This window comes from Sitophilus oryzae, unplaced genomic scaffold, assembly GCF_002938485.1.
Source record: "Sitophilus oryzae breed Bouriz unplaced genomic scaffold, Soryzae_2.0 scaffold_2006_pilon_pilon, whole genome shotgun sequence".
Classification (NCBI taxonomy): Eukaryota; Metazoa; Arthropoda; class Insecta; order Coleoptera; family Curculionidae; genus Sitophilus; species Sitophilus oryzae.
The window spans coordinates 1,181,449-1,201,079 of record NW_022146732.1 but is presented as its reverse complement, the minus strand read 5'-3'; the positions used below and the strand labels follow the sequence as shown (position 1 = coordinate 1,201,079).

Here is a 19,631-nt window from a genome sequence, read left to right as displayed (position 1 = left end):
TAAAATCGGTTTAGCGGTTTTTGAGTTATCGTGTTACAGACGGACAGACAGACAGACAAACAGACAGACAGACAGATAGACACCATGAAAATATTTTGTATTTAGGTCATTTATGACCCAAATACCTCATTTTGAGTGGAATTAAAAAAACTTTTTTTTGCCGATCTTAATAGCCTAACATACCTATTGGTATGGTCGGCTAAAAATTACAAATATTTCTATTTGAAATATCTTGTTGTAACGGCGATATTTAGAGAAGATTGCAGAAATAAACTGCAATAAAAGTACAGACACGCCTTAAACTTATAGCAAATTCATTATAATATAATAATCAAATAGAAATTAAGTGTAATATCCCTTAATTACGGATGGATTTTCTACTGACGATTCATTTATAGTACCAAAACCGTTACAAAAGTATAGAAAGTTCATAAATTAATAATATATTATTAAAGAATAACAGTTCTTAATTAAAATATAACGGCTGTTAATTTGGTTTGGGATTTCTTCTGACGATTCTTTCGACAAAAATAAATCCCGTTCATGAGTAACACGCTTTACATGTTGTAATTTTTGACGTATGTAGTAGTAGTTTTTTTAAGTGGGAAAAAATAAACCTCTGTCTACTACCGGGAGTCCCGACCAGATCCAAGGTCGAAGCATTTCGAAAAAGACCAAGACCATTGTGAGAAACCAGTAAGAGTTAATAATTTACGAAGGTAGGATAGGTATTTACATTGTGAAATAGATTTGAAATTCTTTTCCTGCAGTTCGTTTAAAAACAACTAACAATAAAATGGATAAAGGCAACGTGCAAAGTTATATGGATTTTGTGCTTCCTTTGGTGTTGGCGAGTGGTAAAGTAAGTAGCGAACAATATAAACAAATAATATAGTTAACAATAAACAATTATAAATTAATAGGAAGGAAACATCGTTTCAGTAATAGTTCAAAAATAGTCAAAACGAAAATGCGTTGCTTTCGGTAGAGCTTTCAATAGAGGAACTGTATTTTCCGTATTATATTCAAATCAACAGAAATATACTAACTATATTATTTAACACTCATTTTAAAATAAAGCTTTATAGGCAGTATCTGTTAGACTAATGTACAGGGTGATACGATAAGAACACTCACAGGAGAACGACAATTTGCATGGAAATAAAATGTTTGAAGAATATACCGGGTGCGTCTCAAAAGTGACTCACCCCTATAACTTTTTATTTTTTCAGATGAAAAAACGAGATTTAGTATGTTACTTAGTATGTGTCATAAATTAAGATTGATTGACATGTTCAATTATTTTAGGTCACTTCCTGTTTCACCGGAAATTACTACAATTTTTGATTTTTAAATGGTACCCTCCTATATTTTTACTTTATTCGATAGAAAATTACATTCTGAATAAAATGACATATCATATGTCAACTTTTGGCATTTCCGCTTTAAAAAAATCGTGTTTTAAATTTCAATCTAGAATGCCATGGCTGTGTTAAAAACATTAATTTTTAATCAAGAAGACTTGAAAAAATAGATTTGATGGTCTAATGTTTTTCGTGTCTTGTCCTGGTTGGTTAAAAGATGCCCAAATCGTATTTTTAATCATATCTTATTTTTTTCAAATGAAACAAGAGTGGCTCTTTAGCATATTTGGACATTTTTTTACGAATAATTTTGTAACACACACAGCCAACCGTATGTTATAATTTCAAACAAATCATATGTCAAAATGACAAAAGTTGACATATTATATGTCATTCTATTCGGAGTGTCATTTTTTCTCAAATAAAGTAAAAAATACCGAGGGTGTCATTTAAAAATCAAAAGTTGTAGTCGTTTTCGGTGAAACAGGAAGTGACCAAAAACAATTGAATACGTCAATCAATCCTAATTTATGTCATATTATAGATGGCACCAATCAAAAACAAACTCGAATGTTAATTAATTTAAAAGTTATTAATTTTGTCAACTTATTGTCAAATATAATTTGTAATACTAACGTAAAATTCCATTTTTCCATAGCTTGATGTGACAAAAAATATTTTTTGGATGTCAGCTTCAAAAAGTATGTGTGGTGGCGTTTTTTTTACAAGAGACAAAAAATGTAATAAATACTTTAAAAGGACCATTTTACGAAAAAAAAATCGGTCGTCGCTTGACTTGGAAAATATATATAGTAAAATTTACGTAGGGGTGGTGGTAATTTTCACCCTTCCCGTACTTTTTCTTGATTTTTGTGAAAGTTAAATGTTTAAGCACTTAGCAAAACACAGACACCCAAAATCTCATTCAAATAGGAATAACAGTCCTTAAAATATTTGAAAAATGTGATTATTTTTTAAAGTTTGATGCTCTCTATCGAACTTTTGTATAGAGGTAAATCGTGTCCAATAGACTTATTTTAATTCCAAAAATACGTGGTAGTTCTATGTCCACGGAATATTGGGACACCCTGTATATAATATATCGGCTACTAGAAATAAACATGAATATTTTTCTTATTATACATAAGTTAAGTTGGCGAAATATCTACTCAATTATCTAAACATTACCCCTTTATTAGTTACTATTTTATCTATTGCCCAATATCGAAACAACCTCTTATCAATGGTCGTATTAAATGCAGGTCTTTTGTGATAATAAACCCGCAGTAATAGTAATATAGTGTTTTGTTTATCATTAGTTGATGCAAAAGTCTGTAAAGATACCTTATTAATAATAAATAAAATAATACTTTGAACATGTGAAAGTTTTGTTAATATCAAGTGCATGAACATTGTTTTCTAAATGGTACATGGGCGTTTTTTAAACACTAATTTGGCATAAAAATAAATATAACACCCTTATGCAACTGATTTTCCTGATAATCAGATAAAGATAAATAATAATACATGCCCTATTCATATCTGTAGTTGCACCAGACCACAATTATCGACCATCCTTTCCTTTCATTATTATATAAACGCGTAATAATTGGGAAGTTGAATGTCAAACATATTTCGCGCGATTCTCGTTTGTAATGTTTCACATTAATTTGTTATTTAAATCTATCACATGATTCTTCGTAACGGTAGTGAGACGCATTAAGAAATAACCGACAACGACGGTTTCTCGTAGCAAATGTCGTAGTATCAAATATTTTGCCTGCTAAGATGAAGATTCAATGAAAATGATAGACAAACATGTTCCGCAAAGGACGCCACAAGAAAGAAAAAGCGATCGCAAACTGTCGAAAAATGTGAAAGTTTTAAATTCATTTTATGATTAAAGGTTGATTCTCACTATACCTTCCATTTTCATTCCATATCCATTCCATATTCGTTCCGTATTTTTATTGTATTGACGCTATTATACGTTCCGTTCCGTAGCAGTTACCATACTTTTTATTGTACAATTTATAACATTCATCATCATCATCATCATGTAGCCATCGTTGTCCATTGATGAACGTAGGCCTCCTCCATATTTCTCCATGTCTCTCGATTTTGGGCCGTCATCATCCAATTTCCAGCAATCCTCTTTACATCATCGGTCCAGCGTGTCGGTGGTCTGCCTCTGCTACGTTTATCTGCTCGAGGTCGCCATTCTAACAATCTTCTAGTCCACCTGTCTTTAGATGTTCTCGCCACATGACCTATTATGGTTCTCGCCACATGACCTATTATGGTATTATTATTTATAACATTACGAAAGTTTTATTTTAAAAATTTATATCTTTTGAAAAAGTTAATAGATTTAATTAAGAGATAAAAGAATAAATAAATATCAGCAAAATGGTAACAGAGCTGGTACAAATGTAAAAATTTGACAACGCTGTTTCCGATACGCTTCAGTCCGTCCGCCAAAAAAATGTATGGAAGGAAAGGCTATGGAACAGAAGGGAAACGGAACAGATAGTATGCATAGTCCATTTATTTACATGACATAATATTTTATGTAAACGGAAGGGAGTGGGAGGTATAGTGAGGAGAGTGGAAGGTTGAGAATCAACCTTAAATCTTCTGTAAATATAGTAAAGAAATACATAATGAATCTGAAGTATTTTTTCAAATTGATGCATGCCTATGACCTCAAAAACAAATCGTTTGGATATAAGTAAATAAATTAAAAAAATTGTTACAAAATTTAAAAACATATTAATGATAAAAAGTTATATGATTTTTAACACAGTTAATAAAATACGATAATAACTTAATTATTATGTTATTACGATTATTTCATTTTTGTCAATAGTAATCAGATAATAACAATTTTTAAATATTTTTATATTTTAACTAATTTTATAAAATTATATAGAATAGTATTCAATAAATATAACGTTTAAATATACCCAGTAAAAAAAATTGTGTGCACTATGTGCGTATATGTGGAGTGAAACTTCTGTCCGCCTGTCTGTCTGTCTGTCCGCCCCACCCTGATGAAGATGTAAACGAAACGTATCCAACTTTGCAGGGTGGGATCGTGTGCACCGTCGCTCACATAGCCCACCCACCAAATTTGGTCGCGATCGGACGACATCAACTTTTGACGTTTCTTACGTCAAAATTAACTGGCACTGGTTGCTAGCCAAACCAGACAATTCTAAAACTATCCGGTCCTTGCTGCTAATAGAAAATGCCGAAAGCAAGGTAGCTCCAGGTTGCTATACAGGGTGTTTCAAAACAAATGCGAAAAACTTCAGGGGGTGATTCCTTGTTCAAAATAAAGGGTAGTTTGCTTCATAAACGTTGGGTCAAAAGTCAACCATTAGGGAGATATTGCGGTACAAAGATGGCGGAAAAATAATGTTTTTATTTTTTATCTTAAAAACGAAAAGAGATAGACTAATAAAATTTTATGGAAGCATTACTGTTATGAAAACACACTTTCTGGTAATTTTTCACTTTTTAAAATGAGTGGAAGGGGTTGAAATAAACTACCCCTATCATTCTTGTTAACAGAAATTTAAAGAAAAATCTTATCATACACATGCAAAAAAATTAATTTGGATAGTTTAGTTTGTTTAGAAACTTTTTTATCTCTTGTATTTTTTTGATAAAACTCACCGATTTGAAATTAAAAAATAAAATGTAAAGCATTACATGTCAGGACAAAAACATTTTCTGATAAAGAATCTAGTGGGCTGCTGTAATTTTTTTAGGAAAAAATCTAGTCGGCCGCTGTTACTTTTTAGGATGTTCCTAATATTATTTTATTTGACATTACTCTACTGTAATACGTTATTATCTAGATGATTATTATTATCGTTATTATCACTAGATTCTTAATCTAAAAATGTTTTTTGTCCTGACATGTAATGCTTTACATTTTATTTTTTAATTTCCAATGGGTGAGTTTTATCAAAAAAACACAAGAGGTAAAAAAGTTTCTAAACAAACTAAACTATCCAAATTAAAGCATTTGCATGTGTTTTATAAGATTTTTCTTTAAATTTCGTTAACAAGAATGATAGGGGTAGTTTATTTCAACCTCTTCCACTCATTTTAAAAAGTAAAAAAATTACCTGAAAGTGTGTTTTCATAACAGTAATGCTTCCATAAAATTTCATTAGTCTATATCTTTTCGTTTTCAAGATAAAAAATAAAAACATTATTTTTCCGCCATCTTTGTACCGCGATATCTCCCTAATGGTTGACTTTTGACCCAACGTTTATAAAGCAAACTACCCTTTATTTTGAACAAGGAATCACCTACTAAAGCCGGAGTCTCATGCATCCGAAATACGATGGTACGACATCCGAAATTTGAAGTTATCGTGTGAAATAAAAAAAGCCTGTCACATATATCCGAAAGTTCGTTCCGAAATTTGATAGTTTTGACATTTAGACCTGTCATTCCTATGTATTATTATTATGTATTATTCCATGTATTATTGGAGATACACTTATAAAAATAACTTCCTCGCTAAATATCCCGAAATTGCCCACTTCCCACTAAACTTGATTTTAAAAACCAATGTTTTCAAAAAAAGTGAGGTTAAAAAACACACGATATCGTACAAAAGTTAAGCAAAATTTAACTTTATACGACGTCGGACGATTAGTTAAAAATATCGGATAAAAACTGGTGTCAAAATATTTCGACCAATAGGAGCACCGTCGGATCGTCGTGCCATCGGATTTCGGATGCATGAGACTCCGGCTTAAAGTTTTTCGCATTTGTTTTGAAACACCCTGTATATGTACGATTTTTAGAGGGTAACTAAGTAAAAATATCATTTTTGTAAAAAAGTGGAGCTACCTGGTTATTGCAGCCACTCCTTCAATTTCACGAATAAAAATACACGTAAAAATAAAAATAGCTTTTTTTATATAGGGTGTCTCAAAAATTATGTGCCATCTCTCGTGGGGAGATTCCTCACGTAAAAAGATTTATATTTTATATCAACATATGTCTGATTTTGCTTTGTTTCGTAGCTAGAGAGGGTTAAAATCTTCATTTTTTCTTCGATTTATTATAATTTTCTTCCAAGTACTTTTAGTAATTCGAATGAAATTTTGAGGGTAAAAGTTGTTACTATAAGTGCTACATATTTAAATGCTACAAAAGTGTCAACAGATTCATATGTCGACACTTTTTTAGTATTAAAACATGTCGCATATAAATGCGTTACTATAAATTAACTTTTATTCTCAAAATTTCATTCGAATCGCTAAAAGTACTTGGAAGAAAATTATAATAAATCGAGAAAATATGAAGACTTTAACACCCTGTAGCTATGAAACATAGCAGAATCGGACCTAGGTTGATATGAAAAATAAATTTTATTTTTACACGAGGAATCTCCAGCGGATTTTTTTTAGTGCTTCTGTATATGAACCCCATAAATTTTCTCAACAATTATAAACACTTGAAAATATTAATAACTATAAAAATAACACAAAACATTAATACACTTAGCTACATAAATTAACATCAATATTCCATAATATACTATGATATGACACTTTGATTAGTGCAAAAATTATTCTAACTAATAATAATTGAAATAAATTAAATATGTAAAGAAATGTGATTGTGATTTTTTAATATGTTTGTATCCTTTAAGTTCAAGACATAAGAATTTTAAATAATAATAATAACTATGTGATCTAAAACAGGGTTCCAATTGTGTCTTTCAAAAAATTCTTTTAATTCTTTAATTAATTCTCTTGTTTATATTTTCTTAACCCGGGTCTTTCAAGTTTACTGGTAAAAATAAAATCCATGTTACATATCAAATTTAATAAAATAAATAGTGGTTTTAAAGAAGGTTCACCAATAAAGTTACTATAAATCATTACATATTATAATTTAAAAAACAATAATTAATTGTTTATGTGTTATTTAGCTACTTCATTTTTAAGCCTACTAAAATTAAATTGTTTCCTTAGCCTTGAACAAGATCAAGAACAGAGTTTACATAATTGCGAACACGTTTCTGATTTCTTACTAATAGATTGTTACTTTCGTCATTTAATTAATGCTATTTGCATGTCATTCGGTAGCGGTAAAATAAGCATTTTTAACTTCGAAATGTTATTCCTATATTATTATAAAAGTGATAAATAAATAAAATAAAAGTTTGTTTTCATTCGTTTTTCTTTCTGCAGTGTTTGAATACTTTTTTAATTTTAGAGGGTGTGTTCAAAGATCTAGTTTACTTTTTATCCAATGACATCTTGTCCAATCCAGTTTTGTAATAAAAAAAATTTTGGCATGTATCCGTCAGTTTAGAAACTTTCTTCTCCTTCCACATTTTTTTCTGCATACATACATACCGCCATTACTCGCTGTCGAGTATTTGACACGCATCAGAAGATGGTCACGCAAGGCGTTTTCTTTCATCAGCTTTTCTGTGACTGAAAAGCCCGATATGTGATGTTATCTGTCTGTCTACCGCACTCCAGACATTCAAAAATCTCATTGCTTTGTTGCCTCTTTACTTTTTGGTTGTCGCTCTTAACTGACTTTACAATTCTTCTCCATTCCGTTCTATTGTGAGCTGCCTCTTCCCACTCATTCTGCTTGTTAATTCCCTTTAAATTTTCGTGGAAAATATCCTTGAACCTTTTGAGTTGTCCGCCCGGTCTCCTTTTACCGTCTATAAGCTCACCGTAAAGCAGAGATTTTGGTATGCGGTTTTCTTGCATTCTGCATACGTGACCAGCCCATCTTAAGCAGGACTTTGTAATCATGACTTCAATACTCTCGCAGTTAGCTTTTTCAAGGACCGATACGTTTGAGACGTGATGGAACCATTTTATTCTTAAGAGTTGTCTAGATGTCTCTGTTGCAACTGGTTTAATGCGTTCATGTGTCGGCGGTACGGCCGGTACGGTTTATATTTTCTGCATAATACAGTTGTAGAATGTAGAATATTTGGGAGGGTGGTTAATCACCGCGACCTTACAGATCTATTGTGTCTCCATCATATAATATATAATAATATATAATACTCTAAATACAAAAAATGTTGATTCCTCCATCTAATAAAAAAATAATATAAAAGGTGTTCCATTTAAAAAAAACGAAGAAAAAATATTTTATATTTTAGACAGTAGGCGTAGAATATTGAACATCCTGTATGATTTACGATTATCATATTTATAGCAAAGTAAGAACAGACCATCTAAAGTAGCGATGGGAACTATCGAATGAATTAGACTATCGAATGGTTACTGAATGAATGATTTCAACTATCGAATGGTTTTATTCGAATAAAATCATTCATTCATTTGTATACTAAAGCATATGTGACAACCTCGCCGTGCGACTAAATGGTTATCGTTGAGCCACAACTATCGAATGCTTTTGATAAATGAAATTTAGTATTCGTTTGATTTTTGTGTGCGTCAGTGCATTATTAGTTCTTCCAAATTTTTATAACTTCACCTTATAAATACTGTGCTATTTTTGCGTTTATTAAAATATTTAAAATACTAAAATAGTAGTTTTTTTTAATTGACGTGCAGGTGTCAAAATTTTTCCGAAAATTTGTGTGATTTTCCGTAGCACGATCTTTCAATTATTTTATTTTATATGGTCTATAGTTTAATGGGAAATTTTGAGAAGTAGCAATTTTTAAGAGAGATGAGATGAACTTAGAATTAATTTTAAAAATACATATTTGTATTTTAGATGTTTTAATAATACGAATTAGTTGAACTTAATAATCATATTTAAGTAATGTGGTTAAGTAAATGGTTCTCTCGAACTTAAACTATGGTGTGAGAAAATTAAATTGAAAGTTTTACACGTGCCAATTTAAAAAAAAAGTTAACGTTTGTTTTTTGTTTATACTAATTCTCTTACATGTAGTTTTTTGCGAAGAAATATTTCATTTATTTTTTAAAGTAAATGCCAGTAAAAGTAAATATTATTTTTAAATAGTAATATAAAGTACCTAATATAAATAATTTTGATTTCGAATTTTTTATTTATATTTTCCTTCCATTACACTGCATGCTTAGAAAATTAATAAATGTTTATATTTCATGATTTTAAAGTTTGTTGTTAACATAACAAATTAGTTCTGTAATTATTATTATTTAATAAACCAACGTTGCCACAAAAAATTTAAAGACTATATTATTTTTAAATAGGATCTAATATAAATAATTTTGACATCTAATTTGTTGTTTATATTTTGCTACTACGTAAAAAAATGTTTATATTAAATTATTTTTAATTTTGTTGTTATAGGTATAACAAATTATTACTGTTATTATTATTTTTATTAAACCAGTCTTTGCTTAAAAACATTAAAAATCATTTTCCTACATCCAAAATATTTTCTTATCTAACCTAACCTAACCTAACAACAGAATATTAATAAAAAAAATGCAAAATATTTATACATACTATCGCTAACTAACTAAAGCCAAACAATAATATTCTTTGCTAATATCAACTAATACCAATATATGGCAACAGCGCCCTTCATAATGTATTTTCTGTGTACATACTAACACCTCAATAAAAAAAAATGTGTCCTTATCTTTATATGACTCCGCAAAAAATCAAAGATGCCGGCTTCTTACATAGCATTGCCACCGACAGCTGTCGGGTTTTTCGGAAAGAAACCGCAAATGCAGGTCCGTATATAAAAAAAAATTAGTCGGCCTCTGTACCTCACAAATTATCAGCTAATTTGAAAATCTAAAAATACTATCAGATAGCCCTTCAAAAATCCAGTTAATATTTTATTATATTCGATCCTGACGAATAAATGAATTTGATAAATCAATGAATTTTATAAATGAATGGTTTTTGCTGCCGAATTACTAGAATACAATATTTCAAGGCAGATGACGCATCTATTCGATAATTTTTATTCGAATAGTTTTCAACGAATGTTTTTTACTAGCTATCGAATTATTCGAATGAATTGCAACTACCGAATGTTTCGATAGTATTCATTCGATAGTTCCCACTACTAATCTAAAGTAAATACCTAATATAGTTTTGATTTCAGAACAGTTATTTCTAATAATTTTTTTAGGAAGGGCTGAAAAATATATTTTTTTGATTTATTTTTTAATATCTCTGAAACTATCGAAATATATTTATTCATATCTTAGGGTTATGTAAAGTGATTTGAAAGGAAGCCAAAAATGCAAAAATATACAGGGTGTTCCATTTAAAAAAATCATCCAGGTTCACTCATACTTTTTTGAGCCACCCTATAGAAGTTAAAATATTTTCCTGAATTACATCCTGGTACATACTTTAGGTTTGCACTTAAACAAAATTCTCAAGTTTTTTATTCTAGAAGCTACCGACGCACTATTGCCAGACCCTGTAGAAATAAATATATTATAATATTGTAGAACATTCAAATGATACTTGGATATTTTTTTAGGAGTTATTAACTGTAGAAGATATAAATGTCGAAATAAAAGATGGAAATGTGTGGGACATAGTCACAGAATACGACAGAAAAATTGAGAAATTGTTAATACAGAAATTAAAGAAAAAATATCCTGATCATAAGTAAGTTTCACCTATCTGAACCATTTATTATGGAATAAGAGAGATATTACTAAAAATAAAAATATTTTCTCTAATTCCTTTATTACAGCTGGGGGTTGGAACCCTTGGTGTTACAACAGCAAAATAAACCACTAATTCACCACAATACACCAAAAAACATTTTAGTACTAGACACGCGTTTCGCTAACCATGTTAGCATCATCAGCAGAAGATTACTGTAGGGTTTAATCTCTTTTAATTAGTTTCAATCTTCTGCTGATGATGCTAACATGTTTAAAGAAATGCGCATCCACTGCAAAAGTAAAGGAGTTTAGAGTATTGTGGTGAGTTTGTGTTTTATTTTGTACAGGGTGTCCCATTTTAGTTCAAATCATACGGTATCTCCGTTATTCGTGAAGACAGAAGGGTGCGGTTTGCACAAATCTGTGCCATTTTTTTTGTCAAATCGAAGATGCTGTCAAAAAAATTTTCATAACTCTCTTCGTTTCTGAGCTACAGGGTCTTTTCGAAAACTTTGCAATTTGGGACAGCCCCCGTATCTCCGTTATTATAGAGTCCGTTCTCGATTTCTGATTTTGGAGATTTTTGAAATATGAAATATATATCGTAGCAACTGTCGAACACCTGGAAAATGCTTTAATAATGCAAGCTAATAATGCGAGCTTCTAGATATATTTGCAAACCTATCCCATTATAAAAAAAAAGAAAAATATATTTAGAGATTCAGTGGTAACAGTTCAAAAGTAAAATATATCAATTCCAAATAAAATTTTAAGATGTGTATGACTATTTTAGTAAATACCATTTTTTTTTATTTATCATGGCCTATGAATAACAAAATTATATATTTTAAATATTGCAGTAAATAGTGAAAATAAATATGGAGTGATATATATTTTTGAGAAGCTCATAGCAAGGCGGGTCATACGATTTATAAATATACAGGGTGTTCCATTTGAAAAAACACAACTTTAGTTCATATTTACAAAAATATTTTTTTTGTAGAAAAACAGACTACGCCACTGTATTCTACGTAAAAAGTTCTACAGGAATCAGTTTTTACCTTCTCGATATCATCTATAATCTATAATAACGAAGATACGAGGGCTGCCCCAAATTGCAAAATTTTCAAAAAGACCCTGTAGCTCAGAAACGAAGAGAGCTATAAAAATTTTGTTGACAGCATCTTGCGTTTGACAAAAAAATGGCACAGGTTTGTGCAAACCGCACCCTTCTATCTTCACGAATAACGGAGATACCGTATGATTTCAACTAAAATGGGACACCCTGTACAAATTCCTTTGGAAAATATTGTCTTGCTATATTTCATCATTTTACATCTGCCGTCATTATACTGATGATGAGATTAATGAAAACAATTAACTCATATTTTGTTAAGTTCTATTAAAGATCTTATTAAAATACCATACTTTTGAATATACATATTTCTTATATTTTAAATCAACATTACTTTTGTTATAAGGTTTATTGGTGAAGAAGAATCAGCTGAGAAAAATTGCATATCAACACTTACAGCATCGCCGACATGGATTATCGACCCCATAGATGGCACAGCAAATTTTGTAAAACGGATGCCGCTGACTTGCATATCCGTAGGTTTGACCATTGACAAAGAACAAGTGCTTGGCGTAGTTTATAATGCTTATGCAAACGAGCTATTCACCGCTGTCAAGGACCAAGGAGCGTATTTAAATGGAAAACGCCTTAAAACCAGCGGCCTCACAGGTATTACTTAGACAGGTATTACAAGAGATGGACCTCGCCAAAATTTTCATCGATTGTCATTCACCAGTCGTCCTTGACGCCGTTTTTTTTTCGATCATATATGATATTTGCAAATCTATATAAATTACGGTTTTTATACGCACCATAATGACACTAAAATAAAGGGCATGAAGCTAGCTTGGAAATGATCATCGATGCCATTAATCGCATAATTTTACATACAAAACGACAATGATCTTTATGTCCAAGTCAACCTGTAGTACGAGAGCTAGCCACGTCGGGAAAACAAGTATTTTTGGCTCTTTAATATATCGTTTATTATGCTCCCTGGAACAGCATGCGGCCCGTCTGGGTGCCGGTAAACGTTGCGTCCCCTACTGCGCACTATGGTTTCTAGAAGCTAATTTTTTGGCCAAAATACATATTTTAGACTCACTGTATATGGACTTTTTTTGTATGTGGAATGCAAACAAATATACAAATGAAGAAGACCACATGCATATATTTTTGTTTAGTTTTCATTTTTATTCCTTATCGGCATCTATATTTAGACGTTCTAGTGAAGTATTTGTGCCTATTTAGTTGTTGTTTATTTTCGTGAGAGTGTTGGTGAATATTAAGTGATATATTACAGTGGGATATAGAAACGGATTACTTTATTTTTACACTTTATAGTACGTATTTTTAAGAAATCACCAACAATGGCACATATGATCGATCAGCGTCCATTATTTTTTAATTAATTAAAAATAAGGAGTTTAAGACAGAACATAAATAAAAAGTTAAAAGTTTAGTTTGACTTATAAAAAATTCTCCATGTTTCTCCATGCCAGATGTTATTGTAAAATTTGAAACAATCCTTTCTGAACACATCAAAGAAAAAATTGGCTGCTACTAGCTGCAACTCTTTTAAAAGATGTATCGATTTAAAAAAAATAGATCTTTTGGAAAAATGGCTACAAGGGGCCTATAAAGTTGAGAACAACGGGTATATTTCAGAATAATGAACAAGAACTATCAGGCACAATAGAAAAAAAGATAAATCGCCTTTGTATAATTTTTGAAAGAAAATGGCAGGCGGCTTCGCAGCTTAAAGATTAATTTTTAAAACAAAACGATGACTGGTTAAAGGAGGATTTTATCCTTGAGTTAAATTAACCCCTTCCATCCACATCATCTGCTGGCCACACACGATTACCTTTTTTGGAGCAATCTTCCAGAACCCAGAGAAGAACGGCCGAACGGGAAGTTTCCGAGGAACATAAGCAGGATTGGGCTTTACTTGTGCAGGCTGCAAAATAGTTTACTTGTGCAGGCTGCTTTGTAAATTTAGTTATCCTGCCGATGTATTTAACCTACTTCGTTTACCTGACTTTATCGAAAAGAAGTTAAATGAAGAACAATTTGAAGAGAAGCATGGAAAAGAAGAGGAATACGAGGAGGAATAGCAATTATTTAAATTCTAGTATTGAATATAAACCGAGCGATTCTCCATAGCGCAGCGCCTAGAGGTTCCTTCTATCAAGGGCCTGTCAGAGTTCGAGACCGGGTCGGGGTAAAAACATTTTTGTTTTATTTTCGTTTATATTCTGACAGTAAATTATTAAATAGTTCTGGTTGGGGTAAAAAGTTTTTACCCCGACTCGGTCTCGAACTCGAACTCCTCGCTTCATAGACGGAACCTCTACGCGCTGCGTTATGGAGACTCGCTCGGTTTATATTCAATACTAGAATTTAAACGACTAATAAAAAATATAGGATCTTCTTTCAATGCGCAGTAGGGAAAGCAACGTTTACCGGCAGCCAGACGGGCCGCATGCTGTTCCAGAGAGCATAGTAAACGATATATTAAAGAGCCAGTTTTCTTAAAATACTTTCTCGAAACCGTTGCTAGTTCTTAGACTATTATACCTAGTTGATGGTTATAAAACAATTTACACTTTTTTACTCTAATTCGTATTTTTTTTAGAAATCGACAAATCTATATTTAATTACGAAATATCCTTGGCCATTAAGAATACTAAATTAAGAAAGCTGTATATGAGTAGATTAAATCATTTAATCGACAAAGTTTCTGGGTAAGTGTAATATACAGTGCTTTTATTTTAACTGTGAACATAGGCGTCAATCATTGTAACTTGTAAATCAATCCCCTGTTGTCAGTCCATAGCCAACCTTTTAACATCCATTGATGAAATACCGACCGGCAATACTGTTTTTCGCCGAAAAATTAATAGACATGAAATAAAATTCAAAATATTTTTTTTCCATCGAATTTTAGGATTTTCGGTAATTTTTTAAGCTAAAACTATTTTTGGCTAATCAAAAAAAGATATTTTAAAACAAAAAATATTATTTGTTGTGTGAGTATTGGTTGCATACTATTCCACTCAAATCCACTGCATTGACTGTTCCACTTTAAAAATGAACATACTTAACAAATTAGCATTGCACTGTGTTAAGCCCTATGTTTACATTTTTTTAGACGTCTGAACATTTTTTTAGATGTCATTAATATATCATAAAAATATTATAACATAAAAACAAGTTAATAATTTTATTTTGGTTAATAAACCAAAAAAGATACAATACCATTGCAATCTTTTGGGAATAAAATATTCAAACAAAATAAGTATAAACATCAACATATCTTTCATGTAAAAAGACACATAGTTGATCCATAATTCTTCTCCATAAGGAATAATTTATGTGGCTCTCTAGATCAGTCCTTTCCAAGATATGGGTCACGATTAGTGATAGGATAACATTCGCTCGAGCACTCGATTATTGAAATAACCGATATCGCTCGATTATGAACTAGCGATGCAAGTGACGAGTACCAAGCGACGAACGCAAGCGATCCTAGAATGAAATAAATTGAAATCCGATTTTAATGTGACATGCTCGATAAAAAGCCCAGCGAATTTTCTACATACATTGCAGGTAGCAAATTTATACGACGCCGTATATACCGGGTGCGTCTCAAAAGTGGCTCACCCCTATAACTTTTTTATTTTTTTTAGATAAAAAAAATGAGATTTGGTTCGGTTGTAAGTCAAGCGAATCGCTCGCTGCTTACTACTTGCCGTCCATTACCGAAAGAATATGTGCCCTGCGCACGCAACTTACTGCTTGGCGTTAACGAGTGCTTACAATATGCGACGGGTGAAAACCGTATTTTTAAATACGAGTGATATATCGCTCGAGTGATCACTCGGTTATTGCAATCGCTTGATACTCGAGTACTCGATTATTGAAATTAATCGGTTTTTCCCATCACTAGTCACGATGAGTTGTTTTAAAGGCAGTCACAGACGACTTATTAATATAAAATATGATGCTACAAATGGAACCAAACCTTTTACAGCTATATTCGCCAATTGAGGGTATTCCTGCATCCTTTTAGCACCACAAAAATCGTCCAGGTTCTGAGAAAAAATGAGAGTTCCTCTTTTCATCCATCGTTATTGGTATTTTAGAATGTAGTAAATACGGATTCAGTATCATCTGCAACAGTTACGACAGTTTCGCAATTGTTTCCAATTTCTTCGGGGAACTAATCACAGAACAGTTGTTTTAAATTGAATAAATTAACTTTCATGCTTGCAAAAACTTGTTCAGAAATTGTTGAACTGTTGTTGGATAGTCGTGACCTTGCAAATTACTGAAATAGGAGATCGTGAACAATTTATTTTAACAGAAGGGAGTCGGCCTTATTTAAGTTTGGGAAGAACACAATTTTTCCTAAACGAACAAAAAATCAGCAAAAACCAAAAAGTGTACTTAGTCACTATCAATAGAAATTATGTTTATTATTGTTTACAGTTCTTATTTAATGACAATGACAGTTATATCTAAAAAAATAAACTAGATACTTGATTTGATTTTAATACAGATATCCCAAAAGATTGCAGAAGTGAACCAGCGAAAATGTTGTTATAAACGTAAGTAATTTAGAATTATCATTATTTGATTTTTATTTCAGAATTCGTTCATACGGATGTGCTGCTTTAGGTTTATGTTACGTAGCTTGTGGCCGAGTAGACGCATATCAATGCGACGGACTCTATCCTTGGGATGCTGCAGCAGGAACGCTTATAGTTAGGGAAGCAGGAGGATATGTTACCGATTCGTCAGGTAATATACAAGGTGTTCCTTAATGGCATGTTAATATTTAAGAGAAAATAGAAAAAATAGAAAATTTTACTACCCTATATCTGAAAAGTTAAGATGTTTACGACATATTATATTCATATGAAGTTTTTTTCTTAGAATAGGTCCAAGAATCACCTCTTTAAATATTAGTTTGTCATTAAGGAACACCCTGTATACTGTATATCTAACTTTCTATTCTAGTTTTAGTTTAATACTAGCCTATTATGTACGCTGTTCTATTTATTTCGTAGAAGTACCTCTACGAAATAAATAGGACTGCTAAGATCAGGTGATAAGGATTTGGCAAAACACAAACATCAGATTTCCTTAAGAGACTACAAAACTTTTGAACGCGGATTGATCATGCAAAACAAAATTTAGTTAAATTAAAATGAATGATGAATGATATAGATCCGGACCCGACTCTTCTAAAATACCGGATCTGCCATCTACCCATATCTTTAGTACACACTATAAATTGTTTAATGAGAAACTATCTACACCATTTTATTAGATTAAATTTTGATTAGAAAATAAACTAAGTAATTTTTTTTCAGGAAAAGAATTTGATTTGATGCAGCCAAATTTTCTCGCAGCATCGTCAAAGGAACTCAGTGACCAGTTCATGGCGATTGAGAGGCAAGCTGATGAAGAAGCTACGAACAAAATAAAAAACCACTTTTTACCAGAGCAACCAAAACTGCCCACGGAAAAAATAAAATAAATATCGTTGACATTTTTCTTTTCAAGAAACTATTGTGTCACGGAATACACGGAGACAAATATTTTGATTTACTGGCATTACTCTAAAGATTTCAGTAATCTTCATCTCGTATGTCTAAATGCTAAAATATACATTACATTTTATCTCCAGTTTTAGTTTACTGAAATGACATTAGTAATATTATGATAATGTATTACCATTGTTAGTAAGATAAGAATTCGTAATTATTTAGCGTTTATTACTTGCAAGTATCTTACATTTATACGTCTTTAACATTAATGTAATATTTTGTAATATTATAAAAAATAGAGTAAGAAATATATTAATGTAAATAGTAGTTTCATTAACATCCTTTGATCATCAGAACTATATTTACAGTGTTAACGAAAAAACATAAACAAACTAAAAATACAGTAATTAAAGAAATATAAACATAGATTCGTTTAATTTCATTTGATTTGGTTTATACAAGATGTCTCAAGATGGGCATGTATTAGTTAATGACATTTAGTTCACTACAATGGTAGAGCATTTTTGGTCATCTATGTCGAATAGGAGAAATAGCATTTGACTACATAATAGGAAAATATTAACTTCCAATTATTTAAAAAAAACTCCTCTACATACAGATGGAAGATAGAGAACAAAATCTTACAAATAATATGCACTGATGTTGAAAAATATTTAATTATATTTAGCTCTGCAAATGTATTTTTTGACATCCAAGTCTAATAGGAACTTTTAAAATGTTTTAATGTTTTTCTGACCAAAGTGTGGCGAACACGAGTCCACATCTGCTAGACCAGAAAACGGACTATATGCTCACCAGAAAAGATAAGGATTCGCATCCCGACAAGAGAAGAATAGGAAAGCAACCGAGTAATGAACACTCAAGAGATAGCAGTCTACACAGATGCTTCCGCAATATCAGGAGGCACAGCTATAATTATCTTCTCAGTGGAACTAGACATCCGACGACCTTTAAGGCTTGATCGGATGGCTGTAATGTTCTACAAACAGAGGTTTGCGCCATAAAAGAAGCCGCTAGTTGTATACGAGAGAAAATTGCTGATAGACCAATAGCCAATAGGGGATATCGTGATATACTCACAGCTTGGGAGTTTGAAGAAGCATCACCATTCAATCAGTGAGATCGAAAACTATGATTAAATGCAGAGAAGCACTGCCTTGACGCAGCCAGGCGGGGCTAGTCTGTGCTGGGTGCCAGGCCACAGTAATGTGGTGGGCAATTAAGAAGCAGACAGACTTGCCAAAAAGAGGGCCAGGGGAGAGGTCGTGGCTTATATATATACGATAACCCACCACTTGTGACGATCAACACACTGAAGAAAGCTATAGGAACTACCATCAAGGCCAAGCAACAATAGACGTGGCAATACCGTGAGCACTGCGCTACAGCTCGAAGACTATGGCCAGCGGTAGATAGCAAAAAGACAAAACAATTACTAGGGCACAAAAAGAACCTAGTACGCATACAAGTAGGTGTCATTACTGGAAACTGCCCCAAGGGGGTAAACCTTGTGAGATGGAACATTTCCAACGACGACTAGGAAGAAGAAACCATAGAGCATCTGTTGTGCCACTATCCGGCACAGAATACCGACACTTTAAAACTTTAGCGCAAAGTTTTTTGGAGGGCCTAGAAGAAGCAGCAGAAGCCAACATGAGCGACATCGGGAACTTTGCAAAGAGCTGGAAGTGCTTTAACGCAAAGAAAGAATGAGAGGATGGTTTGCTACAATAATACAGGGGTATTGCAATGGGCCTAAGGTCTCCGAGTAAAGGATCAAACAGGATCCCAAACCCCAGCAACCTAACCTAACCGAACTTAACTGACCAAAGTGTTTTTAATAACACATGACTGAATGACTGACACCTGAATGTACATATTGTCATATTGAATGTATACATTGTCAATATTTGAATGCCGTAGATGGGATCAAATTAGAAGTCAATATATTCAAGATACAAAAAAAGTGTTTAACATAGAAAATGTAGCAAATAGCTTAGT

At 31.9% G+C, this 19,631-nt stretch overlaps 2 protein-coding genes across 3 annotated transcripts in view; one reads left to right on the top strand and one right to left on the bottom strand.

The window, feature by feature from the left end:
* The window catches only part of LOC115883870 (ATP-dependent helicase brm-like), a 220,412-nt gene that overhangs the window by 102,802 nt on the left and 97,979 nt on the right, over positions 1 to 19,631 (bottom strand). The gene's annotated exons all lie outside the window — the stretch shown is intronic.
* Positions 645 to 17,933, top strand: LOC115883872 (inositol monophosphatase 2-like). 2 transcript variants are annotated; one of them, XM_030902287.1, is made up of 7 exons: positions 645 to 719; positions 771 to 862; positions 10,844 to 10,974; positions 12,458 to 12,720; positions 14,690 to 14,798; positions 16,706 to 16,857; positions 17,433 to 17,933. In XM_030902287.1, exons 2-7 carry the CDS (start codon positions 797 to 799, stop codon positions 17,597 to 17,599), a joined length of 888 nt encoding a protein of 295 aa, XP_030758147.1. In that variant the 5' UTR covers positions 645 to 719; positions 771 to 796; the 3' UTR covers positions 17,600 to 17,933. The 2 variants fall into 2 exon arrangements, with proteins under 2 accessions (XP_030758147.1, XP_030758146.1); XM_030902286.1 differs by having other exon boundaries at positions 669 to 862.